At 46.5% G+C, this 27020-nt stretch overlaps 1 protein-coding gene and 1 non-coding gene across 5 annotated transcripts in view; both read left to right on the top strand.

The window, feature by feature from the left end:
• PROM1 (prominin 1) overlaps positions 1–27020 on the top strand; it is a 123538-nt gene that overhangs the window by 81325 nt on the left and 15193 nt on the right. For all 4 annotated transcript variants that reach the window (XM_027545078.1, XM_027545077.1, XM_027545079.1 and 1 more), the window contains 10 exons: positions 1585–1659; positions 4001–4064; positions 7995–8154; positions 11118–11270; positions 16119–16242; positions 18519–18622; positions 23331–23415; positions 25239–25385; positions 26108–26179; positions 26865–26957. In XM_027545078.1, the coding sequence (XP_027400879.1) occupies positions 1585–1659; positions 4001–4064; positions 7995–8154; positions 11118–11270; positions 16119–16242; positions 18519–18622; positions 23331–23415; positions 25239–25385; positions 26108–26179; positions 26865–26957 (1077 nt within the window). The remainder of the gene's footprint in view (positions 1–1584; positions 1660–4000; positions 4065–7994; positions 8155–11117; positions 11271–16118; positions 16243–18518; positions 18623–23330; positions 23416–25238; positions 25386–26107; positions 26180–26864; positions 26958–27020) is intronic.
• Positions 8319–8425, top strand: LOC113894865. Its single transcript, XR_003511702.1, has one exon. It is a non-coding gene; the product is annotated as a U6 spliceosomal RNA (small nuclear RNA).

The raw sequence follows: 27020 nt of genomic DNA, 5'->3' as shown, positions 1-27020 counted from the left end.
AGAAAAAGAAAGGCTTTGGAGCAACTTGAAAATATAGAGTTCTGGGATGTAGATAAAATAATCATGAGTACTTATATTTTTAATGTTTCATTATAGTGATATGTACCTGTGTGTGGGCTCAGTCATTAAGGCTTGTCTGACTCTTTGTGATCCCATGGACTGTAGCCCACCAGGCTCCTCTGTCCATGGGATTCTCCAGACAAGGATACTGGAATGGCTTGCCATTTCTTCCTCCAGGGGATCTTCTTGTCCTGGGAATCGAACACGCATCTCCTGTGTTAGCAGGTGGCCTCTGTAGCACTGAGCCACTGGGGAAGCCCAGTGAGATGTACATGTCACACTTATGTAAAACACTCTCACATTTCGTGAATCAGTTTTATTCAAACACTTCACATTCAACATTTGTGTTGAAGCTACTACAATAACTTTTGTTGTCATCGAACAGCAATATGTAGGATGTATCCTTGCATCTAAATTCTTTGAAATTGAGTCCTTTTGGGAGTAACTTTTAATTGTGATGTGCTTTAAAAAACATGCAGAGAATTTGTAACAATGGTACCAGTTTCCCTGTCTACATTTTTTTACCTAGATTCACCAGTTGTCAACACTTTGCTCCGTTTAATTATACTATTTTATCCATGTATCGATGTACCTGTCATCTGTTCATACTATCATCTATATGGGTACAATACTAGGCATTCTATTCTTTTCTCAGTCATTTAGAGGAGAGATGTGGACATAATGCTTTGTTACCCTTTAAATATTTTGATGCGTTTCCTAACTTTACATAATGATTATGACTACCAAAATTAAGGTAACATAATACTGATCCAATACCACCATCTAATCCACAGTTTATATTCAAAATTTTCTGATTTTTCTAAAAACGTGCACTTTAAAATTGATTTCTCTTTCCCAGTTCCAGGTCTGGTCTGGGGTACACATTGTCTTTAGTTGTCGTGTGTCTTTAGTTCCTTTAACCCGGAACAGTTTCTCAGTCTTTCTTTGGTGACACTGACATTTTTGAAGACTGCTGTGGTTTCACTGCTAAGTCATATCCACCTCTTGCAACCCCATTGACTGTAGCCTGCCAGGCTCCTCTCCATGGGATTTCCCAGGCAAGAACACTGGAGTGGGTTGCCATTTCCTTCTCCAGGATCCTGACCCAGGATCAAGCTCACGTCTCTTGCATTGGCAGGTGGATTCTTCACCACAGACCCACCAGGGATTCCCTTTATAAGGCTAGTTTTTAAGAAGCTGTTTACAACTGTATTCAACAACATTTAGTCCCGGTATTCAATCACATGTGAGGTCACATGTATTCAATCTGTTAAATTTCTTGCCCTCACTTTTAGCTGACTGCTATGGGAGACCTCCAAACATGTAAACTCAGTACTTGTATGGTCCATTCTGAGCCAATGGTTTTCCTCCAACAATATGCTGTTGTTCAGAAGAAACATAGGTCATACCCTTTATAATATAGATGTCTCGGGAGTTGAATTTAAGAAGATCCCTTGCTTATGGCAAAGAATTGGGGGTGCGGGGTAACCACCTGGCCTTATACTTTGTTTTATAAAATTTTAGCTCCCGTCTTTGGATGGACACATTACTCAGCTTGATGGACTTCTTCAAACAGATTTGTCTGGCCTGGTCCAAAAGGTATGGTCTTTAGAGGAAAAAAAACCACACAGTAGCTTATTTTAGATTATTTTCAAGAGTAGAGTAGTGCATAAGGATCTTAGGTAACACCGAAAAAGCAGAGACATTCTGGAGCCGAGTTGCCAAGAAGGGTGATGGATCTTATCCTCCAGGACCGGAAGGGTGTCGTGGCGGACGTCATGCTGGTGCTCACTGAAGGCGCTCTCACGCTCTGCCGGGGAGGCGGCCACGCGCTCTCACGCTCTGCCGGGGAGGCGGCCACGCGGTGCCCTCCTCACGTCTGCTCATGGGCAGACTGTGTGCTCTGCCTGGCATTTTCTTTTTTTCTCCCTGTCCTTTGCCCAGCTTCTTGGGCTACTAGTAGCTACCTGAAGTTTTATACTTCACCTTCTTAATGAGGCCTTTCCTGGGCATCTTGACCAGATCAGAACCCTTTTTTAATACACTCTTAGAGCATCGCAAATAGTCTTTGTTAAGTTCCTCATCGCAGTGACTATTGCTTTCCTGTCTTGGTTGTCCCACAAGACTTTAAACCCTAAAAAAAGACAGGGACCACCTTGGTCCAGAATACTGGAATTTCCCCAAGAGCTGAAGAGGGAGAGAATAGCTTTTTTCTCAGCTCCATCTTTTAAGCGTGAACATAAAAGAAGTCATCAGCTGTCTATCAAACACCCATCTACGTGTGCTAACAAAGTAAGTGTCCCCTTAGACACGTCGTTAGAGACTCTCGGTCTCTGCGCTCTGATGTCGTCTTGCCTGTTAAATTAAGAAATGGAATCAGAAGATCTGTAAATACCTTTCTAGACGTTAAACCTCTTATGATGGTTGACCTCCCCAAGTCCAAACACAGATAAATGTAGAGGTCAGCTGTACCAAAGCACTGCAAGTACCAGTGTGTGGGGTGGCTTAGCTACTTTTGAGGAAACACAAGTCTTGAACTTCCTTTTTATGCCATCCTTTTTATGTTGCTAAGCTAAAGTGGGAACTTGTTGTCACCACAAATCTTATAAAGTTTGTAACTTAGATTGTTGTTGTTGAGTCACTAAGTCATGTCCGACTTTTTCCCACCCCATGGACTGCAGCAGGCCAGGCTCCTCTGTCCTAGGGATATCCCAGGCAGGAATACTGGAGTTGCCATTTCCTTCTCCTGGGGATCTTCCTGACCCAGGAATGGAACCCACGTCTCTTATGTTTCCTGCATTGGCAGGCGGGTTCTTTACCAGTGAGTCATCCGAGAAGCCTGGACTTCTATAAGAGACTATCATAGACCAGGTGGTTTATAAACAATGGAAATGTATTTCTGACCAGTTCTTGTGGCTAAAGGTCAAAGATCAGGTTGCCAGCCTGGTTGGGTTCAGATGAGGGGGACCTCTTCTAGGTTTTCACACTGTCTCCTCACCAAGTAGAGAGAGCTCTCTGGAGTCCCCTTTCACAGGGCACTAATCCTGTTCATGGAGGCTCCACCCTCATGAGATAATCACGTCCCAAAGACCCCACCTCCTAATTCCATCACTTTGGGGGTCAAGATTTCAACATATACATTCCAGGGAGACAGACATTCAGTTCGTAAGAGGTTGTAATCACTACAGCGTTCCCTAACAGATGTCTAAATACACCAGCAGAGAGTTAAGAAACACAGTTAAACCCCTTCTAGACAGAAGTCTGGCTCTTTAGGTAAGCTGCTTGGAAATAATGACACTGGCCTTTCATGGGGTTAGCCCAAGAGTGAGAGAGCTTGGCATGGCTGCTTTGATTTTCATCTGAGCCTCACTACAGTTTGTATTCTTTCTAAGTTGTGTTTTAGGACATTAATATTCTCCCTGAGACTAGATCTCCAATTTTATCATGCAGTTGCCTTGGAAAACAAGATTGTTTTTAGAGTTTCACTTCATAGCTACATGTGATACATTGTACAGATCAGGGTTTCTTAACCTCAGGGCACTTTGACTGGTCCTGTACACTGTCAAGTATTTATTAGCATCCCTGCCTGATGCGTACCAACGGCAAGGACATTATCAGTTGTGATAAGCAGAACATCTCCAGACGTTGCCAGATACCTCCTGGGGGACAAAGTTGCCCCCGCTAAGAAACACTGGGATAAATACATGGAAACATTTAACATGAACTGAAAATTAAAAACTTTTAATGGATACAAATTAAAGCAAGTCCTCTCTAAAGGGGAATATTTTTTTTTTAGACTTTTAATGACCATGTCATGATCATTTCAGCCTTAAGATAAAGGTTGAATTTTGCTTCTCTGTTCCATTCTAAGCTGAACATGAATACTATGAAATGCTCTTCTACTTACTCTGTATAATGATTTTATTTGAACCTTCTTTAGGCCAATGAATCTCTTTCTAATATACCTGAGGAAGTGCAAAATCAAACCAGGGACTTCATATCAGGTGAGATTGCCGGTTAGAAGTAATTGTGTCTCCTTGTTAAGAGTTGGCTGGTTAGCACAAAGAAATGCATTATTAAGAATTGTTCTTTTTCCCTCTTAAAAAAAAAAATTCTCTCACTAAAACCCCAAACTACAAAACTAAGTAATGAGTATTTCAGTAATGCTACCTTCACCAAATGATATCAATTAAAAAAAAATACTCCTATTAAACACAGATTAACATCCTCCTGTGGCTGGAAGCTGCAGGGCTGAGGGTCAGACTGTGATGATAACCTGGCAGACATTCTAAGAGCCAACAACAGGCATAGCTTAGTCTGGAAGTTCAGATCTGGGTTGTTTTCACTGTAAATGTATTTCCTAAAAGAGCTTAAATTGATTTTTTTAAAGGAACACTCTGTCTAGGGACTTATTTTGTCTCTTTAGGAAAACATTGGTCTGCTTCTGAGGCTGACGTCATGCTGCCCTAGTGAGGCTGACGTCATGCTGCTCTAGGGTCTTAAGGTGCTTACACTTTTGGAGAGGCAGAAGTGATGTCAAGAGAATCCCACTGATCTCAAGCGACCAAGTCACAGTGAATTCAGGTGGTCGTACCTAGGGTGAAGGTACAGAGAAAGAACACAGTATAAACAATTCTTTGTGCAAGAGTGTGGAGTCCCCTGGGCTGTTTGCTAAGGGGACACATCTCTGAAGCTGTGTAAGGCTATCCCCTCTCTTTCTTTAAATCATCTTCTTAGTGCTTCTTTTTATCTGTTGATGGTGAAGTGAAAGTCGCTCTTTGCAACCCCATGGACTATACTATCCAGGGAATTCTCCAGGTCAGAATATTGGAGTGGGTAGCCTTTCCTTTACTCAGGGGGATCTTCCCAACCCAGGGATCGAACCCACGTCTCCCACATTTCAGGTGGGTTCTTTCCCAGCTCAGCCACCAGGGAAGACCTGTTGATGGAGTGGTTTTAAAATGTTGTGTTGGAGGTATTTGATTTTTTTTTTCCCCCTAATACTGTTCTTTCAACCCATTAAGACTTTGAGTAAAAAGGATTTTCTCCTAATACATAGTGCTTTGGGTGTTCTGTGGTTTCCCTTCCATTTAAGATTCTGCTTTAAAATACTGACCTATTCATGACAGAGAAGGCAATGGCACCCCACTCCAGTACTCCTGCCTGGAAAATCCCATGGACGGAGGAGCCTGGTAGGCTGCAGTCCATGGGGTCGCTAAGAGTCGGACACGACTGAGAGTCTTCACTTTCACTTTTCACTTTCATACATTGGAGGAGGAAATGGCAACCCACTCCAGTGTTCTTGCCGGGAGAATCCCAGGGACGGCGGGGCCTGGTGGGCTGCCGTCTATGGGGTCGCACAAAGTCGGACATGACTGAAGCGACTTAGCAGCAGCAGCAGCATTCAAGACAGAGTTCTGGCTTTCCTATGCCGGCATCTGAAGGATAATCCACACTGTACATCGAGAGCCACTTGCTTACTAATCTCTGTGTTTATTCTCTTTGTTTCTTCTTCCTGGACCTCCTCTGCCAATACGTGCCACCCTCCCTTGTAAGTCTGGCCAAGCAGGGCGCGCAGTTTGCATGCGCGAGGCCGGGTATACACACTGCCATTGCCTGAACACGAGCCAGAGTTTTCTTGAGTCTGAGCGAGCACCCCCTGCCGCCCCCCAGGTTGAAGACAAGTGAGGGTTTTCATGTCCTTCCCAAACAAATAACCTTTAGTGCCCATGATTGCTTGCTGTGTGCCTGCTGCTGCTGGGTTCTGGGGATGGGAGGTGAGGGAGGCATGACCCCTGCGTACCCTGCAGCTGGGCATGAACCCTACAGCTGGCTTTTAACACCCTCTGGGAACCTGGTGAGGTGTGTGCAAGGGATCCAGAGGCCGGAGAGAATAGTGGAAGGCTTCCCGGAGGAAGCAACGTCCGAACTGAAGCTGGAAGAAGGTATTTGCTGAGAGGGCGGCAGCTCTGTACAGAGTCACCAAGGCTGCGGAGTGTGGGGAGGAACACAGCAGAGAAGCGGAAGGGGCCAGATTCGGAGATGAGGAAACTGCACTTAGGAGAGGGGATATCTATATGCCACGTGTTCAGTTCAGCTCAGTCGCTCAGTCGTGTCCGACTTCTTTGCGACCCCAGGAACCGCAGCACACAAGGCCTCCCTGTCCATCACCAACTCCCGGAGTTCACCCAATCCCATGTCCATTGAGTTGGTGATGTCATCCAACCATCTCATCCTCTGTCGTCCCCTTCTCCTCCTGCCCTCAATCTTTCCCAGCATCAGGGTCTTTTCCAATGAGTCAGCTCTTCACATCAGGTGGCCAAAGTAATGGAGCTTCAGCTTCAACATCAGTCCTTCCAGTGAACACCCAGGACTGATCTCCTTTAGGATGGACTGGTTGGATGCCACATGTATCAACCCCCAGAAATCTCAGGGTGAACAAAGTGACCTGGAGGACTTGCCTGGCGGCATAGTGGATAACAGTCTGCCTGCCAGTGTCGGGGACATGGGTTCGAGCCCTGGTCCTGCAAGAGCCCGAAGACCAGAGTGCTCTGGGGCTCGCGAGCCACAGTTACTGAGCCTGAGTGCTGCAGTTACTGAAGCCTGTGTGCCTTGTGCTCTGCAGCAAGATGCCACCGTGACGAGGAGCCCGCAGACCTCAGTGAAGGGTAGCCCCCACTCAACTGGAGGAAGCCCGCGCAAAGCAACGAAGACCCAGGGCAATCAAAAATAAACACATTAATTAATTTTAAAAAAGAGAGACCTACAGAGTCTCTGAGTGGAGGGTCCTGGGGTCTCTAGGCATGAGTCATGTGGAGGAGATGTCCACCCACTCTGTGACTCCTAGGAGCTCCTGATGATTCACATGGAGGTGAACCACACAATTTCAAGCAAAAAATTCCCACCAGTGAGACATCATTTCCTTTCGGATGGTACTCCCAGCTCCCGGAAGTTCACCAGGAGCCCTGGATCGCATCCTGAGACCTGCCAGTCTTGGTTCCGCTGCTGCAGAGACGTGTATCTGCCTTTCAGAATCAGCAGACCTTGACCAATGAGTATGTTTCTGGGATGTTTCCCATCAAGAATCACTGTGGATGAGGCCCCCTTCAGGTCCTAGTGAGTGGTCATGGTCCCCACCCCGGCTGACTTTGATCCCAGGACCTGCCCTGATGATCACACACATTCCAGAAAGATGCACCATAACCTCCCTGAGAGATTAGGATACAGGTTAATAGAAACTGACCGCTGGGAATAGTACTGCTTTTTGCATGTAGGAGACACAGGTAGAATTTAGCAAGATTCCATTTGTATGAGTCAAATACAATTTTAACAAGAATGTCACCTGAGGTCACGTGTTCAAAAAATTGTTCCTGGAGAATTACTGTGTTCCTCAGTGCTATTTTGTAGATGGAGGGATTCTTATATTATTAAATAGTTGTGTTTTTTTTTTTGCAAAATCATTTAACAGACGCTTTATAGGTAGGTGAACCTGAGTTTTTAATCCCATTTCTAGTACTTTCTGAAAAACAGACCTATGGTCAAGTGATTTAACCCCTATGAGCCCAGCATCCCTGTTAGTGAACTGGGAATGAGAAATGAGTTAACATATGTAAAAATGCCTTGTCTGCTGTAGGCACACAGTCCAGTTTAGTAACTTGGTCCATTTTGCTTTTCTTTTTTTAGTGAAATAAGTAGAAAACTCTGGCTTGATTTCACACCATGTCATTTAAGTCAGCTCTCATAGCTTGCTTTTTTGTTAATTGCTTTTCAATAGACTTGGCTGCATTCACGCTTGTTGTAGGATCTTCTCATATTTTAAACATCTGCATAACACGGGAGGAACTAAGAGTGGTTCAAGCTTTTCAGTTACATTCCAAAACTAAGTGTCTTGTCTCCTCTATGAACATGCGTAACCAAGGCATCTTTGTTTTCAGAGTTTAAAAAGACCTTGAATTCCCTTCAATCTGATGTCAAAAATATAAGCACGAAGATTCCTATTCAGAAGACACTGTCGAATTTCGTCCGTTACATTAATGACTCTGAAGATTATATCCTCCAGTATTTACCCACTATGGAAGAATGCGATTCATACAGGTCAGTGCCCTCTTTGAGCTTTTCCACTACGAGCATGGAGCTTGCTGGGGAGTGGGGTGAAAATCTGATGATATAACCAGGATCATCTTAGGACAGCAAATTGTACAAAGAGGCCACAAGGTGATATGTGTTCACCCTAGTTTAAGTTCATTGAAGAAGTTGAAGTGTTCACTTCAGCAGCATGTGTACTAAAATTGAAACCATGCTAAGAAGACTAGCATGGCCACTGTGAAAGGATGACATGAAAATTCACGAAGCATTATATATGTGTGTGTATATATGTATATGTGTGTGTGTGTGTGTGTGTGTGTGTGTGTGTGTGTATATATTGAAGACTGGAAGTTCTTGAGCCAAATAGTCAATTATTTGCAATTTTGATGGCTTCCAGAGTCTTGGTTATAATTATCTAAGGTATGTAACAGGATTTTAAAATTTAAAAGAAATTAGAAAGAGCATTCAGATAGTATTTTTTTCTTTATGCTTATATAAAATAAATACATAGAGTCTGGTTCTTACAGAAAAAGCATCCTTGGAACCAGTGGCTTGTCTGAAGCTGCTGTGGGTCCCAGCTCTTTGTCCTTTAGAAAAACACTAATGGGAGGATGTGGTCCTGGGAGAGGCTAGTGGGCATATGTCTCAGACAAGAGCTCGGGGAGAACAGGACAGGAGAGACTCACGGGATCTCCAGGATCACATGAGGAGTAAGACGGAATCCCTTCTCTGAGAGGCTCAGCCCCATAACCACTACTGGAACTCTTCCAGCTGCCTAAACCCAGGAGACCACAGAGACTGCCATCCCTACTTGGAATATTTATTATACAGGAGCACAAGATAAATAGTGAGATAGTAACAGTACTTGCTAGCCTTTAGGAAGAGTCGCAGTGCGCCCACCTTGAGCTCTCCATGTGGCATCTCACAGAAACACCCCGGGTTGTATTGTGCTTATAACCCTGTTTTGTTGAGACTCAGGGAGGTGAAGTGACTTACTCAAGACTGAGGACAACGTGGCAAAGGTGGGTTTTTAACTCCCATCTGACTATGCCCTTACTTATCGCTGTGTATCAGCCGGCCTTTTCCTACCATGTGGCTTGGCCACCCCAGCAGGTGTCAGAACAAAGAATAGAAAGTGAAATCGCTCAGTTGTGTCCGACTCTTTGCAACCCCATGGACTACAGCCCACCACACTCCTCTGTCCATGGGATTTTCCAGGCAAGAGTACTGGAGTGGGTTGCCATTTCCTCCAGGGGATCTTCCCGACCCAGGGATTGAACCCAGGTCTCCCCCATTGTAGGCAGACGCTTTACAAACAAACATAAGACAGACCCTTTCCCAGTGGACTTGAAATCTCATTAGAAGTCAGAGTGGTACAGATGGGAGGAATGGTGCAATGATCTGTCTACATACCAGCTCCCTTTCCTTCCTCCTCCCACGCCCTGAGACTACAAGCTTATTTAAAAAGAAATTTAACAAAGCAGATGAGGCATGCATTAACAGTAAAAGATCCCTGAGGCCAGATTCCATGGCTTATTTAAATTTGTATCCTCGGGATCTGGCACAAAACGTCACAGAGTAGGTGCTGGTGGCTATCCTTGGGATTCTTCAGGCAGGAATACTGGAGTGGGGTGCCATGCCTTCCTCCAGGGGGTCTTCCCAACCCAGGGATCAAACCCCCTTCTCTGAGGTCTCCTGCATCGACAGGCGGGTTCTTCACTGCTAGTGCCACCTGGGAAGCCCATTATTAACAATGATTGAGTTTATTCTTAACTGAATGAAGAACTGCAGTGACAGCTTTTGTTGCAGAGTACATCCTTTGTTTTTTAGCATTTTAAACATTGGGAAGTATTTCTACCCTTGAATGCTTCTGGGTTGCTGTACATTTGAGGAATGCCAGCAAGACCTAACTGAGGATCCTTTATCCTCAAGTGTCTCACAAGACCTCCCATAACACTGAGACCCCCATTCTGCAGGCATTTGATTTGGGATGGGCCTAAAATTCTAAGGCCTTCCCAGGTGGTGCTAGTGGTAAAGAATCGCCTTGCCATTGCAGGAGATGCAGGAGACTCAGGTTGGATCCCTGGGTTGAAAAGATCCCCTGGAGTAGGCAATGGCACACCTCTCCAGTATCTTTGCCTGGAGAATCCCACAGGCAGAGGAGTCTGGCGGGCTACAGTCCATGGGGTCACAAAGAGTCGGACATGACTGAGCATACACTGTTCTCACTTGATGTGAAAATTTGTAAAATGTTGAGTGCACTCATCAAGTAGAAGGTATCTGCCTCAGTAAGGAACACAGGTTACTCCCCACCCCGCTGTCCCTAGTATTCCTAAAATCACAAAACATTTTAGATAAAAGACCAGGGGAACCAGTCCCAAATTCTTATCTGTTGTCTAGCATGATCTGTCTGCATCTCATCCTCTTTATAATAAGCACTTGCAGCCTCAGGAACCTTGAGAGAACTGAAAAGCCTTAAGGGGCGTGGTTGTGTTTGGCGGGGGAAGTAAATCAGTGTTCAGTTTGGCTTGTCCTGGGTCCACCCTCAATAACTATCTGAATACGCATTCCAACCATCACTTACTCTTTTCTCTAACACCCTGATTATCCACACTTGTAGCCTCAGGAACCTTGAGAGAACTGAAAAGCCTTAAGGGGCATGGTTGTCAGTTGCCTCAGAGAGGCTGAGTCAACCCTGCTTCCGGGCCGGTGGATTAAAGTGAAGGGAAAAAAGCGATAATCCCATGACCTTTGAGAGCTCTTTGAAACCAGGATAAATGTTGATTTGGTTGGGTTGGAGGACTCGGGCTGGAAAGACGTCTTTTCACAACGCGCTCTCCCTCTGAGGAGTGAGCAGGACTCTGGTGTTTGATTGCCAAGGGTAGCGTGGACCCCTCCAGCCCCGGCCCAGCACTCTTGTGTTGCGATGATGTCACCGCTCACGTGTGCCTGTTCTGTGTTTGCTCCACCAGGTGGCTGGTTTGCTTGGTCATCTGCTGCTTGCTGACCCTCATCTTGATTTTTTACCTCCTGGGCTTGCTCTGTGGCACGTTGGGCTATGACCAGAAAGCCACCCCAACCAGACGAGGCTGCGTCTCGAACACCGGGGGCCTCCTCCTCATGGTGTGAGTCTCGGTCCTTCCTTGGTCTGTGAAGGGTGGAAACACAGGGTGGAGACCGTGGTGTGACAGGGACCCCGTGGCCTCTGGACCAAGCACTCTGGGTGCCAGCGACAGACAGGGGAGACCTGATGTGATCATGCTTTCATTGGTTTGGGAAATTCCATTAAGCATAAAAATCAAGGAAACTCTAGGTCGGTGGCACTTTGAGAGACAAGCTTAAAATCCATGTTTATATGTATATTCACATGTGTATGGTAGGCTCCTCCATAAAGCAGCTATCAGGAAATTATTTCCAAGTTTGCTTTCTTAATTCTCATTGTTTTCCCCCATATCTGTCTATCTCTCTGGGCTTCCCTGGTGGCTCAATGGTAAAGAATCCGCCTGCCAAAGCAGGAGACGCAGGTTTGATCCCTGGGTTGGGAAGATCCACTGGAGAAGAAAATGGCAACCCAGTCCAGTATTCTTACCTGGGACATTCCATGAGCAGAGGAGCCTGTCGGGCTATGGTCCACAGGGTCGAAAAAGACTCACACACAACTTAGCAACTAAAAAACAACAGCATCTATTTATCTATCTGTCAATCTATCTACCAATCCATGCATTCAGCAGACACTTTCTGAAGGTTGATCTGACACCAGACACTGTTCACTCTGAAGCTCTAAAGACTCGATTTAGAACAAAGATTGAGGAGCCAGCACCCTTGGGAGTTAGACAGGTAGCCTGTATTAGTGGTGGGATCAGGTATGAGGTATCTGATGAGGTATCAGATGAGGTATCTGAGGTATCAGCAGGTGCTAAACGTGCGCACACTGGAGCAGTTTTCCCTGTTTCAGTCAGATTCGTAGCCAAGTTCCTATCTTTGTAAAGAAAACCGTTTACTAGCTTATAACAAAGCAGAGGGGGCATGTGCTGGATGGAAGTGGAGGTGGAGCCAGAAATGTAAACCAGTGACCAGGGGTGAAAGCTCGGAATGGTCCCCAGAGGGGAAGCTCTGTGATATTCTCTTTTCCTATAAACTCCTGGGAATGAGTTGGGGATGGTGGTGATGAGGCTCCAGGGGAGGGTTAAGATTTAGAAGAGGTGTTTTGGGCCATAGGGAACCAAAACCACAGCCATTTCTTGACTTGTGTCTATAGTGACATGCATTAATTTGCTTTTTTAAACTTTGGGTCACTATAATAATCTGGCTACTTATGAGCTGTGACTCTAAAGGCCATTTCCGTAAAGCTTCAGGCTTCACTGTAGTACACGCCTTTATTCACATGAATACAGGCACATGAGTTTTTGTTTTATTGAGGCATAGTTGATTTACAATGTGTTAGTTTCTGCTGTACAGCGAAGTGACTCACATGTATACATTCCTTTTTATATTCTATTCGGTAATAGTTTATTCCAAGATATTAAATATAGTTCCCTGTGTATACAGTAGGACCTTGTTGTTTATCCATCCTAAATGGCATAATTTGTATCCGCTGACCCCAAACTGCCAGCCCATCCCTCTGCCTGCCCTACCCCCTCCCCGAGCAAGCACCAGTCTTTCTCTATGTCTGTGAGTCTTTCTGTTAGGTTCATTTGTGGGTTTGTTGGTTTTTTTTTAAGTGAAGTTTTAAAAATAACCTTAAAGCTGATGACATGGGAGTCTGCCAGAACTGGATAAAGCTGGACAGAGTTCCACCCATGGACATGCCTTCTTGCTCACATGCCTAAGCTTCAGGAATTAAGCCAACAAGGAAGAGTGTATTTGCCCAGCCTTTTGTTTAAATGTCCACAGCTACAGACAGAAGATTAATTTAATGTTCAAAATTTAATAACCCTATCACTTGGCTATTTTGTCAGTATTTTCATGGTGGATTTATGTGTTGTTAATGCATCGTTTTAATTATTGAAGGGAGGAAGTCAATTGCTCTAAAAAGGTTCAACTTTCATAAAAGTCTATTCTACTTTTGGGGGGGAATGAAAGCAAAAAAATGTGGTATCTAGCTCAAAAAAAAAAAAATAAAATAGAGTCATGAGCAAACTGACGGGAGGCTGAGAGCCACCTTAGTTTGGCTGTAATACTCACATCTCACGTTAAGGGATCTCTAAAGGGTTAGAGTCACATGTAAACCTCTGACTTAGGAGCCATAGGACCCATCTCAGCAGTAGGGGACAGGCTGGTAGCTGTCACTTGCTGTTAGGTGCATTCTGGGTGGTCTGCACCCTGAGGGTGTCTGCAATTTCTTTTTTGTCCTGTCGAAGCCCACCCTTCAGCATGGCATGCTTTGCCATACTTGGCAGAATGCTGCATCTTTTGAGTCATCTGGTCAACAACTGGATGGACTCATCAAACTAGGAGAATGCTGTTTCTTCCTTCTAATCACTGACTTGTTTGTAGAAATGAGAAAGAGTATGTTTGGTTCAGCTTCAAGTCAAAACACCACCTGCTCTTTGAAAGTGGTTGATACTGTCCAGTCAAGAGCATGGTCTCTCTACCAACCAAGCAAGAGTCCTTGCCTCCCAGGAGGATCTGAGTGAAAAGATCTGAAAGGAGGAGTCCTGGATTCTCTGTGGTCACGTGTCTTTTGAGGCTCTGGGGAGCATTGTAGAGGCTGAGTGGGGTGCAGTGGTGAATGTCCATCGGCCACACCACGGGGCTCTCCCCTCTTTAGAAATGAAAACAGGAAACCCCCATGGACAACCCATCCTCCCCTCTAACTCGCCTGTCTGCACAGACATCTTGAAATGAAGATCTGCGTCTGCTGCCCCTTTCCTGGTCCCCCACCTCCTGCCCAGCCCGAGCCACTGTGATTCCTCACCTGTCACTGTCAGGCCAGCAGTGACCTCTGCGTCTCCAGTCCAGGGGACTTCTCTGAGTCCTTCTCAAATGTCACAGCAGGGACGGAACAGCTGCCCCTCCTTGTGCAAACACGCCGTAACTCCCAGTGACCTCACACCCTCCTGGTTTCCTTCCCACCCTCCTGAGCCTCCACCTTGGAATCCTTTGCTGACTGTCTTTCTACCACTTCTTGTTCAAATGGTGAGGTGCCCCCAGGCCCAGTCAGTCCTAGGCTTGCCCCTGCCTCCCCCTGCAGCCCCAAGGATCAGTCATCATTTCTAAGCCACTGACTCCCTAAAGTAGGTCTGTAACCCAGGCCTCTGTGCTCCAAACACCAAACTGCACCTGCACAGCATCTCCTCCGCCATGTCTCCCGGAAAACAGGACCTTGTAGAAGTCCATCTTCTCCCCCTTTCCCTGTCCCTGCTGCTGACGAGCCCTGGCGCACCCCGTCTTCCCTTCCTTTCACTTTGAGCGCACGAGTCTTCCTCATATCCTCCTGTGTCTTCCTCCTGGTTCAGCCCTCTTTCACCCTTGACTCCACTCCACCGCTCATAGCTGCAACAGGCCCCCCTGGGGCCAGAGAGAGCCAGCTCCCTAACACCCTCCACTGTGGGCACCTGTCCATCCACCTTCACATGCAGCCAAGAGAGCTTGTTTTTACAGAGAGAATTCGGGGCGTGTTCCTCCCATGCTTAGAGACCTTCAGTGGCCTTCCCTCCGGGATCCTCCAGGCTTCCCCGCTGGATGCCCCTGCCCGCCATCTTGGGCTGTCCCTCACAGCGCTTCTCTGTCTGCATCCCTCTGAATATCTGAATACATCTGCCCCTTTCAGACTCCCCAGAGTACATTGCCTGTAGTCAACTGAAAAAAACGCACCCCCTAAAATCTGAGAATTACGCTGTATTTGGCAGACAAAACTGAGGATTTAAGGCCAGGACACAGCCTCTCAAGTCGCTCTGAGGGAACTGTTCTGAAGAGGTGAGGGAGGAGCCAGGCTATAGAGGAGTTTTTCCGAGAAAGACCTGGTCCTCGGAGCCTCAGAAGATTAGTACTAATTGAAGAACACCACGTGGGGTTGGTCTCTCTGCGTCTGAGTTACTTCACTCAGTGTGTTATATGGTGTTGCTTCTGTGTGGACTCTAACAAAATGGAGTACAAATGAACTTCTATTTGTAAAACAGCAATAGAGTCATGAACGGACTAAACCAACGTATGGTTACCGGGGAGTCAAGGGAGGTGGGATAAACTGGGAGACTGGGGTAGACGCACGCATACACTGTGATATATAAAATAGGTAACTGGTAAGAACCTGCTGTATAGCACAGGAGCTCAACTCCGTGTTCTGTAATGGGCTGTATGGGAAAAGAATCTGAAAAACAAACAGTGGCCGTATGTATAGGTACAACCGATTTACTGCTGCGGTACACCTGAAACTACCACAACATTCTACAAATTAAAAATAAAACCTTACACGGCAGGCGGCATGTCTACAGATTCATCTCTTTAAAAAAAAAAGAGAGAAAAGAAAGGCAGATAGTCTGAGCTCACTGACATCATTCCTGAAACGAGCGCCTCAGCTATCCTCCCGAGTCTCTGCAGGGGGCGTCCTTTCGGGGTGGCTACAGCGGGTGGTGGCTAGATGGGGGGCATCCTGTTTCTGTAGTGAGCCCCCCAGGGCTCACCGTTGGAGCGGGTGTAGCGTCCTTTGCTGATAGGACAGGCAGCATTTTCCACGGACACCAGCTTATAGCCTCCTCCTCACAGGACAGCCTTGGTTCCCTCAGGTGACCCCAGGTCCACATCTGTGCCCCAGTTCCGGGCTGCAGGCAGGCCAGGGACCCAGGGCCAAGTATCCCCTTAAGATGCGCCTTGCACTTCCTGTCTGCACCCTGGGTAGGCTGAACCGGGGTTAACCTGCTGAAAGCTGGCGTCCCAGGTCATTGTATATGTGGAATAGGTGGAATGAGTAAGTTCTGGTAATGGTGAATAACTGCCTGTAGAATTATTAACTTTTTTCCCGTTTGTTTTTCCAGTGGGGTTGGACTCAGTTTCTTCTTTTCTTGGATAATCATGACCATCGTGGTGCTGACTTTTGTCACGGGTGGAAATATGGAAAAACTGGTCTGTGAGCCTTACAGAAACAAAAAGTTATTCCAGGTAAATATGGATTGTGTGTCCGTTACGAAGTGCTTGAGCCAAAGCTTTTATTCTGCCCCCATGCCTAGTGGTCGGAGAAGGCAATGGCACCCCACTCCAGTATTCTTGCCTGGAAAATCCCATGGATGGAGGAGCCTGGTGGGCTGCACTCCATGGGGTCGCTAAGAGTTGGAAGCAACTGAGCAACTTCACTTTCACTTTTCACTTTTATGCATTGGAGAAGGAAATGGCAACCCACTCCAGTGTTCTTGCCTAGAGAATCCTAGGGACGGTGGAGCCTGGGGGGCTGCCGTCTCTGGGGTTGCACAGAGTCAGACACGACTGAAGCGACTTGGCGGCAGCAGCAGCTGCAGGCCTGGTGGGTTTCTTCAAGAGTAAAACGATGAGCACCTGGTGTGTACTCAGTAGGTTGAGATCCATCTATTTGTCAGAGCGAAAAAAAAAATATGGCAGTGCAGGTGCCCCTTGAACACCAGGGCACTGGGGGTGACCATCCTCTGGGCATTCAACTTATATTCAGCCTTCTGTTCACATGATTACTCCATATACTCTTCCTCGGATTCCACCAACCTCAGACCACATAGCACTGTAGTATTTAGTGCTGAAAAAAATTCACATAGAAGTGAATCCTTGCAGGTCCAGCCCATGTTGTTGAAAGGTCAACTGTATTCTTTTTTAATGTCAATGAAATCAATACCAGGAATTAAGGCTTACTCATCAATGCTGGTTGTCATATTCGGGGAGAATACAGTTCTTCTCAGAATTAGTTTCCAAATGTGGAACATCAAAGGATAAATTTTCCAGGTTCCTTCCATAGCTCAAGAGGTTTCTGATATTTCAAAGAACTTCCCAGATGACAGTTCCCCACACAGATGGTGGAAGGGCCCTAAATTTGCAGTGAAAGAGGGGACTCCCTGGTGGTCCAGAGGCTGAGAATCCACCTGGCACTGCAGGGGCTCAGGTTCGATCCCTGGGGGAGGAGCTAGCATCCCACCGCCCGTGGACAACTAAGCTTTTGTGATGAGCCCGCGAGCCACACCTCGAGAGTCCATGTGCTGCAGTCAGACTGGATGCAGCGAAAAATAAATCTTCAAAAAATATTGACGTGAAGGAGACTGCTAAATGGCACGCCTCATGGCGGAGGTGTCCCTGGTGGAAATCTGACGAGGTAGTTGGGAATTAAATTCGGACTTCACTTTCTCCCTCTACAGCCAACTACTTCAGGTTTTAGGGCACTATATCCAAGTTTAGCTTCATTAACTAATAAAGACACTTTGATCTACAGGTCTGTCTTCTCATTTTGACTTTCCAGTGTCTTTCTCCCTATTCTGATTTAAAAAATGTGTTTCCACTTTCCTGTTTTATTGTACATATTCATCTACCTCATATCTGTTATAAAATCAGGTGAGGGACTCCTAAGATAAACCAGTTGTTGTGGAGGTATTTTAATTCCTCAGTTGGTTCAGGAAAAGTCAGTTGGGAGCATCAGTTTGTCACACGTGTGGCCTCTTGATAAAAAATTTAATGCATCAAGCCCGACTTCATCATCTTTTATTCTACATTAAATTGTTAAAATTGGACTTTGCTGGTGGCTCAGACAGTAAAGCGTCTGCCTACAATGCGGGAGACCTGGTTTCAATCCCTGGGTGTGGAAGATGCCCTGGAGAAGGAAATGGCAACCCACTCCAGTATTCTTGCCTGGAAAGTCCCATGGACAGAGGAGCCTGGTAGGCTACAGTCCAATGGGGTAGCAAAGAGTCGGACATGACTAAGCGACTTCACTTTCACTTTCAAATTGTTAAAAGAGCAATTCTTAAAAAGTAGAGGAGAATATTTTGAAAAATGAGGGTATTTCCCATTTGCACTCCTCAAGTATGTATACAGTCACATACTCATTAGTCCATCTAAAATGCATAATGTGAAATTGAAGAATGTGCCTGATTTAACTCCATTTGTCCAGGGAGAAAGAGTGAAGAGCTGGGCCTACTGCTTCATGGCTTCCTATCAGATATTCTGAATCAATTATTCTTCAGCCGTGTCTAATCTTTATTTTACTTAGATGTTCCTCTCAAAAACGTACTCTTAATAATTCCTTCGGTTTGTACCCAGTGATCTGTCTTCTGTTGCAATCACACTTCTATTTTCTAGTTTAATTGAAAATCAATGAAGTAAGTCATGATATAAATAAAAATATCCCAAATATTATATGTTTAACAGAATATTATTTAATTATATGCATATATGTTAGTGTAAAACTGTCTTTACATTTCTTTTAGGTTTTGGACACTCCATATTTACTAAATGAGGATTGGAAATACTATCTCTCTGGCCTAGTATTTAACAAACCAGATATTAATCTCACTTTTGAACAAGTTTACAGGTATGAATAATTGCATTATGCATTTTTTTGCTACTTAGAATGTTGTGTTTTTACAATGACAATTTTGCTCTCAATGTGTTTTTCATTTGAATGGTCAACTTTCCAATTTCAGAAGTAAGCCAGTCTCTGATCTCAGCAGTAAGACCAAAAAGGCAGTCTTCCGCAGAAAACCCTCTAGGAGTTAGGATGGTGCATCCCAAGTCACTTTGTCTTTATCACTATAATTTATTGGTAGAGGTGACCCTAAAATGCATTCTTGGGACCCTGGGAAAATTCTTGTTTGAGAGTCACCCTGCCCCAGGTAAATGCTGTATAACAATTTAGAATTCACTGGATGAGTCTGTCAGTGGAAATGATAAGCGTGGGATTTCCCTGGAGATCCAGTGGTTAGGACTTCATCCTTCCACTGCCAGAGCCCAGGTTCATCCTTTGCTCAGGAACTAAGATCCTGCAAGCCTTGTGGGACAGCAGAAAAAGAGAAAAGAACAGAAATATACTACAGTCTTTAATAGGAATAGGAAAGAGTTTTATGTTGTTGTAGCCACGTGTTCCAGGAAACAAACTCACTCAGAAGGACAATGCAGATAGTGGAGTGCGGTTTATTACACCGGTGGACCCAAGGCAGAGTCTCCTCTTAGCCAAGGACCCCGACCAGTTTTTGTGAAAACCTTATATACCCTAAGTGTACGTTCACAAACCCACCTCCCCGAATTCCCTGACAATCAAAGTTAACCCGTGAGTCATATGCCTTAAGCCTAGGTAGTTCCTAAGTTGCTTCAGTCGTGTCCGACTCTGTGCAACCCCATAGACGGCAGCCTACCAGGCTCCGCTGTCCCTGGGATTCTCCAGGCAAGAACACTGGAGTGGGTTGCCATTTCCTTCTCCAGTGCATGAAAGTGAAAAGTGAAAGGGAAGTCGCTCAGTCGTGTCCGACCCTTAGCGACCCAATGGACTGCAGCATACCAGGCTCCTCTGTCCATGGGATTTGCAAGGCAAGAGTACTGGAGTGGGGTGCCATTGCCTTCTCCAAGCCTAGGTAGTTAACAGTGGACAATTATCAATAGGCCTGTGGTCATACCCCAATAAGCATAGTAGAATGTATGATTCTATTCAGTTACACAGATAATTAGGGTATTCTTTTAGCGATGAAGAGCCCTTGGGCTCTTGCTTCCAGGGGCCTGGTTTTCCAGTTGGTATGTCCTTTCCATAGATTCTGGGCATAGAGCTCAAAGTCCACAGTCCGGCCCAAGATGGAGTCCTGCTCTCAAGATAGAACCTGTTCTGTTTCCTCCTTCAGCGTGAGCCAAACTGCGGACTTTGGCCAGGGAGACAGCCTCTCAGACAGCTCTGAGGAGTTGTTCCAGGAACCATGGCTCTGAGCACAGTTTTATATCTTGTCAGGACAAGTAACGTTAAATAAGTCAGGCATACATGCATTAAAGATTTCAAAAAACAAAAACAGATCAGCATATATATAGCAAGTCAGCATGGCCTTGGCACCTGGAAGGCGGTCTTATCACCTAGGGAGGACCAGCATTGATGTCCCAGGGAGGGAAACATTTAATCTTTATTTTGATGGGTACATTCTCCTGGTCAGTACACCCTTTTCTTTCATAATTTCATTGTATGTAAGCTGACATACAAATGTCTCTTTGACAGGCCACAAGCAATCTGTTTTAGTTAGCATAAAAGTTGAGTTAGATCTTGCAGAAGCCGGAAAGACGTCCCCAGCCCTCCATATGCAAAAATCTCTCATCAGGTCCGAGTCTCTCACGGGCCAACAGTGGTGTAGCCTGAGGACCAGGCCGTGAATCAGGCTGCCTGGGCGCCAGCCCGACTCCACCCCCAGGGCCTCTGTGATCACTCGGTCCCCTTCCTGTCGCTTCAGCAGGATGATCATAGTCAGCTGAGTATCACCAGCTCCCCTCACTTCCAGGGAAACAGACAGTGAGTAAGCAGCAGAGGGGTCCATCTGCCTGGCACCCGGCCCCCATGGCAGACTTGCTCATCACCTGGGATCTTCTGCTTTGCCCAGAGGGTCACAGGAGCCTTCTCAACAGCATGTTCTAGGAAGACACTTTCAATCCATTGGAGTCTGTGCACTCCAATGAATGCAATGAATGAAACCCTCACCAGGCTTAAGAGAAGGAAGCCAAGCTTCTCGGCCTCGTCTGCAAGCTTTTTGGGATTCTGGCTCCGGTGGAACTATCCGGTCTTTCCTCTGGTGGTCAGTGTATCACCAACGCCAGCCTACTTGAGGTTCCCTAGAGAGGAGCGTCACCCCTCCCAGGATTCTGGAAAGTTCTTCTCCCAGGCGTCCCTTGGGGCCGCAGGGCCTTGGCAGCTGCACAAGGGAGCGGCACCCAGGATGAGGTCATCTGGGTGGCAAGGATGTGCAAGGGTGTGGCCACCCTGTGAGCTCACTCGAGAAGGCATTTGCCACGTTTCAGAGAAGTTAGGAGAGGTGAGGCCAAGTTAGGTTTACAGCCAAAGCGGACGTTTGCCAGCCCCTCCCTGTCCCCTACCCTTAGTCCAACCGTAGGTTTATTAGGTAGAGCTCAACCCTGGAAATGTGGAGGGAAATGGTCAGGAAGGGACTTGATAGAGTCTTTATTTTTTTTTAATATTTAACAACCTCAGATATGCAGATGCTGCTGCTACTGCTGCTAAGTCACTTCAGTCGTGTCCGACTCTGTGTGACCCCATAGACAGCAGCCCACCAGAATCCCCCGTCCCTGGGATTCTCCAGGCAAGAACACTGGAGTGGGTTGCCATTTCCTTCTCCAATGCATGAAAGTGAAAAGTAAAAGTGAAGTCGCTCAGTCGTGTCCGACTCCTAGCGACCCCATGGACTGCAGCCTACCAGGCTCCTCCGTCCATGGGGTTTTCCAGGCAAGAGTACTGGAGTGGGGTGCCACTGCCTTCTCCAGATATGCAGAGGATACCACTCTAATAGCAGAGGGTGAGGAAGAACTAAGGAGCCTCTTGATAAGGGTGAAAGAGGAGAGTGAAAAAGCTGGCTTGAGACTCAACATTCAAAAAACTAAGATCATAGCATCCAGTCCCATCACTTCATGGCACATACATGGGGAAAAAGTGGAAGCAGTGACAGGTCTTATTTCTTGGGCTCCAAAATCACTGCAGATGGTGACCACAGCTGTGATATTAAAAGATACTTGCTCTTTGAAAGGAATGCTATGACACACCTAGATACCATATTAAAAAGCAGAGACATGACTTTGCTGACAAAAGTCTGTCTAGCCAAAGCTATAGTTTTTCCAATAATCATGTATGGATGTGAGAGCTGGATCATAAGGTTAAGCATGGAAGAAATGATGCTTTCAAATTGAGGTGCTGGAGAAGACTCTTGAGAGTCCCTTGGACAGCAGGGATATCAAACCAGTTAATCCTAAAGGAAATCAATCCTGAATGTTTATTAGAAGAACCGGCACTGAAGCTGAAGCTCCAATACTTTGGCCACTTGATATAAAGAGCTGACTCATTGGAAAAGACCCTGATGCTGGGACAGATTGAAGGCAGGAGGAGAAGGGGATGTCAGATGAGATGTTTAGATAGCATCACCAATTCAACGGACATGAATGTGAGCAAACCCCAGGAGACAGTGAAGTACAGGGGAGCCGGGTGGGCTGAAGTTCATGGGTTGGCAATGAGCGGGACATGACTCAGCAACTGACTAACAACAAATTTATCTCTTTATTTGACTTCACTGGGCCCTTGTGCAGAGGCTTAGCTATTGGACTGCCAGGAAGTCAGTGGATAAAGTTTTTTATATAATTTTATTTATTTATTTTGGCTGTGCTGGATCTTCGTTGCTGAGCAGGCCTTTCTATAGCTGCAGTGAGCAGGGGCTACACTCTAGTTTCCTTGCATGGGCCTCTCATTGCAGCGGCTTCTCTTGTTGCAGAGCACAGGCTCCAGGGCACGCGGGCTCAGTAGTTGTGGCTCATGGGCTTAGTTGGCCCATGGCATGTTGAATCCTCCCAGATCAGGGATTGGACCCATGTCTCCTGCACTGGCAGGTGGATTCTTTACCACTGAGCCACCAGGGAAGCCCGATAGAGTCTTCTAATAAATATTTATTAAATCTTTTAATAAAGATAATGCTTGGTAATACACATCTCTCTGACATGTGTTGGTTTTTTCAGGTTAGAGTTTATGTCTTCCCAATTTGTAAACTTTGTTATCACTCAGAGCACTAAGGCTGTAGTATTTACCTGTCCTCTTGTGGCCTTCCCTGGTGGCTCAGAGGGTAAGCATCTGCCTGCAGTGTGGGAGACCCGGGTTTGATCCCTGGGTTGGGAAGATCCCCTGGAGAAGGCAACGGCAGCCCAGTCCAGTACTCTTGCCTGGAAAATCCCATGGACGGAGAAGCCTGGTGGGCTATGTCCATGAAGTTGCAAAGAGTCAGACCCGACTGAGCAACTTCACTTTCACCTTTCACCTTGTATCTGTGCCAAACATGGGACGTTAAGGAAAAGAGGGAAAGGCATCAGGAGTGGTGGGCCCCCCGGGGGGTTCCTGAGGACACTGGTGGCGGCTTACTGCATTGACACCCAGCTGCCCCGTCGTGTCCATATTCACAGATTGAACAAAAATGGACGGTTAACCTTTCTCTCCATCCTGCGCAGCGGACAGAGGTAGCCACAACTGCCCTTTTGCATCCTGATTTCTCTGTTTATTCCCTCAGTGACTGCAAAGAAAATAAAGGCCTTTATGCCACACTTAAGCTCGACCACATCTACAATGTCAGTGAACAGCTCAACATTACAAAGGTGAGTGTGTGTGTGTGTGTTAGTTGCTTAGTCGTGTCCGACTCTTTGCAAACCCGCAGACTGTAGCCCACCAGGCCTCTCTGTCCATGGGATTCTCCCGGCAAGAACACTGGAGTGGGTTGCCATTTCCTTCTCCAAAAGCAACTATAGAAAGAAAGAAAGTGAAGTCGCTCAGTCGTGTCCGACTCTTTGCGACCCCATGGACTGTAGCCTACCAGGCTCCTCCATCCATGGAATTTTGCAGGCAAGAGTACTGGAGTGGGTTGCCATTTCCTTCCCCAACAAAGGTGAGTAATTAGGACCAATCAGGAAATCGACATGTTTCTTTACCAAATTCAGTGGTCCCCGTTTTCTCTTTTCAGGTGGATTTCATATTAGATAAAATGAGCCATTTGAAATGATTTTAGTACATTTGCAAGGCTGTGCAAACCTCATGTCTATCTAATTCCAAGACCTTGGCATCACCCCTGACCAGCTGATTTTCTGAGACATGAGTTTCTCCTGTGAATGGAACAAAAGCATCTCCAGGGTTTTCCCTGCAGACCCTTCACGGGGAAATGGTTTAGCTTGCTGAATGTCAAAGTCCCTGGAGGCACAAACCCTACTTGCTTCCCGGGGTATTGATTCTCCCAGACCAGCCATCCTTTTCCGTCACATCGCTGATGAGGGACAAGAACTGTGGCCCACAGAGTCCTTACTCTGTGTGAATGGTGGCGGGACCCCAGGGCTCCTCCTAGGTGGGCCCTTGGCAAGACACAGCATGGCAGCAAGGATGGAGAGAGACTGAATGGATGACCACTTTTCCTCCTTTACCCAAGCCCACAGCCGAATCTGGAGTCTTCAGACTCCAAGGAGAGGCCCCTGCAGAGCACACTGGCTGGGGGGAGGGGTGAGGGGGCTCCGGCAGCCCAGGCCTCCGGTGCCTTAGCCTAGGTGCCCACTCCCTCATGCCTAGAGGCCTGCTGGCTTTCTCTGCTGTGTAGGAAAGAAGCTAAGGAAGCTGGTGCCTTCTGGGCTTCCAACACAGAAGCAGATATCAAGGAAAGTCAAAGGAAGAGGTGGTTCCCCAAGCCCCACGGCTTCTGTACGGAGGCATCACCAAAGGGGTGCCATGAGGTCAAGATGACCTGAGGGTCTTCAGAGGTCAAGAGGCTTATTTGAAAGCTGTGTACAAATTTCGTATTCTCTTCTCTAGACATACCTTGCATGCACTCATAAATACAATACCATTTTGCAGCCAGGCCCCAAAGGGATGCCCTCTGCTCACCCACTCATTATGCCATTTTCTCAATGATGAGCAGTGCCCCCTGGACACACAAGATCCCACAGTCACCAACCGCATGCCCATGATCTGGAGTGTTTCTAGTACCCAGTCGAGGGCATGCCACCTCCTTCCCCTGGAAAGCAGCCCGCCGAGCCCCTTTCATCATCTCTGTTTGTTAAGACTTGGTCAGAAGCCACCTCCTCTCAGAGGCCCTCCCCAGCCCCCTGCCTTGCAAGGCTCGTGTCCTGATGCAGTTCACTTGCCTTTATCACAGTACCGCCTCTTCACTTTGAGATCTTTGGGGGGTGGAGATGCAGCAGGGTTTTGCTTTGCATCCCAGGCCCTCACATGGTGCTTGGTCTGGGGCCCAGCGAGGAAGGCTGGGAGTTGGGGAAGGGCTGGGAGGGAAGACTCGGGGACGAGGAAGACATGCCAGTCAGGTGCATGTGTATTTATTTTTGGCTTGAGTAATTTTATTGCTCCTTTAAGGCATTAAGTCGGTGACATTTTTGGAGACGAGTGGACTTACTAATTTTTTGTTTTTTTTTAAACTATGCAGCATACTGGAGACATAAATAGTAATTTGGAAAATATGAATATAAGAATTGAGGATATAGAACTGCTGGATAAAACAGGAATGAAAACCCTTATGGATCTCAGATCTTCTGGAATAGACGATATAGACTATGCTGCCTACTTGAACGCGGTAAGACCCCCGTGTTCCTGGGTGATCTTTTGCATGTTTTTTTGTTTGTCTTTTGTTTTTGTTTTTCTTTAACTGAGATGAGATTTGCACAACATTGGATTAACTCTTTTATTACCAACTGAATAATTCACTAACATTTAGTATAATTGCAATGTTACACGACTACTGTCTCTAACTAGTTCTAATGCGTGTTTATCACCTTCAACAGAAAGCTCCGCTCCCAGTAAGTAATTGCTCCCCGTCTCCCACTCCAGCCCCTGGCAACCTTCACACCACATTTTGGCTTCTGTGAATTTACCTATTCTGGATATTTCATATGAGTGGGGCGCCCTTTTTTGTCTGATGCCCTTCACTGGCCCATTTCACGTAGCCTAAGTTTTTTGAGATTCATGTCCTTTACAGCAGGTACCAATACTTTGTCTCTCTTTACGGTTGAAAACGAATTATGCTGCTTTGCACGTGTAGATAAGAATACAGGGGTGTCTGCTTACCTTGTGTCCATGGACCCACATTCACTCTGTTGCTTGTTACAGGTTGTTGGTTAGTCATTAAGTCATGTCCAGCTCTTTGTGACCCCATGGACTGTGGCCCGCCAGGCTTCTCTGTCCATGGGATTTTTCCAGGCAAGAGTACTGGAGTGGGGTGCCATTTCCTTCTGCATGTTACAGGTCAAGGTTTAAAAATCCCATCTCCATAACACAGTTTTCTACACCTCTTTGTAGACCGAGAGAAGTCCCACAAGAGTAAATCTTATCTCATTTGCAAATAATCTCCGAAGAAAAGCCAACCAGCTGGTGAGTACAGACGATCCTGTTCAAGGCTGCCTTGCTGTAGAGGATGAAGGTCAGTACCATTCCTAGAGGAGCCATGGAAGAGGTTCCTGTGCCACAGGTGTCCCTGGTATAAAAATGCCCCTCTGTGCCTGTTGAAAAGCTCCCATCAGTGGCCGCTGCCGTGTGGCCCGACCGTCCATGAGCTTGTGAAGCTTCCCAGGGCAGCGTTGCAAGGCTGGCCCCAGCCCCATTGCTTTAGCACTGGTCTGCTCTCATACCATCCCCCCTCCACTGCCCAGCACCAGTGCACGCGTATTAGAAGGAATGGTAACTTGGATGTGGGAGCGAGATCCCACGTGCTTTACGGCTGCAAGGATGAGTGGATACGGAAGGGCAAACACTGCCTCAGACCCTTCAAGCTTCCCCGTCGCCAGCTCCTCTACTGGTTGGTAGCGAATGGCTGCACCTGGTCTCTTTCCTGAAGCAGAGCACAGTGGCCAGGACCCTGGGCTTGGGGGGCAGTGCTCCATGCCCTGGCCATGTCTGGCTCTTGTCCACACCATGAACTACGGGCATCTCAGGACCATCCCTCCAAACCCATCATCATATAAGAAGGGCTTTACATGTGTGTCTGGTGGTAACTAGAGACAGTGTTCCAGAGTCTGGAAGGAGATAATAATGTTTATTTACTGTCTTTTCTTTGTAGCCCTCAGGAAACTTGAAAACCAGCTTGAAAAGTCACACAGATACCTTAACAAATATCCAGGAGAACCAGGTCGTTCCTCTGCAGAATTCAATGGTAACAGTCTACGCCTTTTGCCATTTCACCGTGACCTGTGCAAAGTCCATTTCACCTAGCCCA

The sequence above is a fragment of the Bos indicus x Bos taurus genome, chromosome 6 (genome assembly GCF_003369695.1).
Source record: "Bos indicus x Bos taurus breed Angus x Brahman F1 hybrid chromosome 6, Bos_hybrid_MaternalHap_v2.0, whole genome shotgun sequence".
Classification (NCBI taxonomy): Eukaryota; Metazoa; Chordata; class Mammalia; order Artiodactyla; family Bovidae; genus Bos; species Bos indicus x Bos taurus.
The sequence above is the reverse complement of the archived record's forward strand: the minus strand, read 5'-3'. Positions and strand labels throughout refer to the sequence as shown.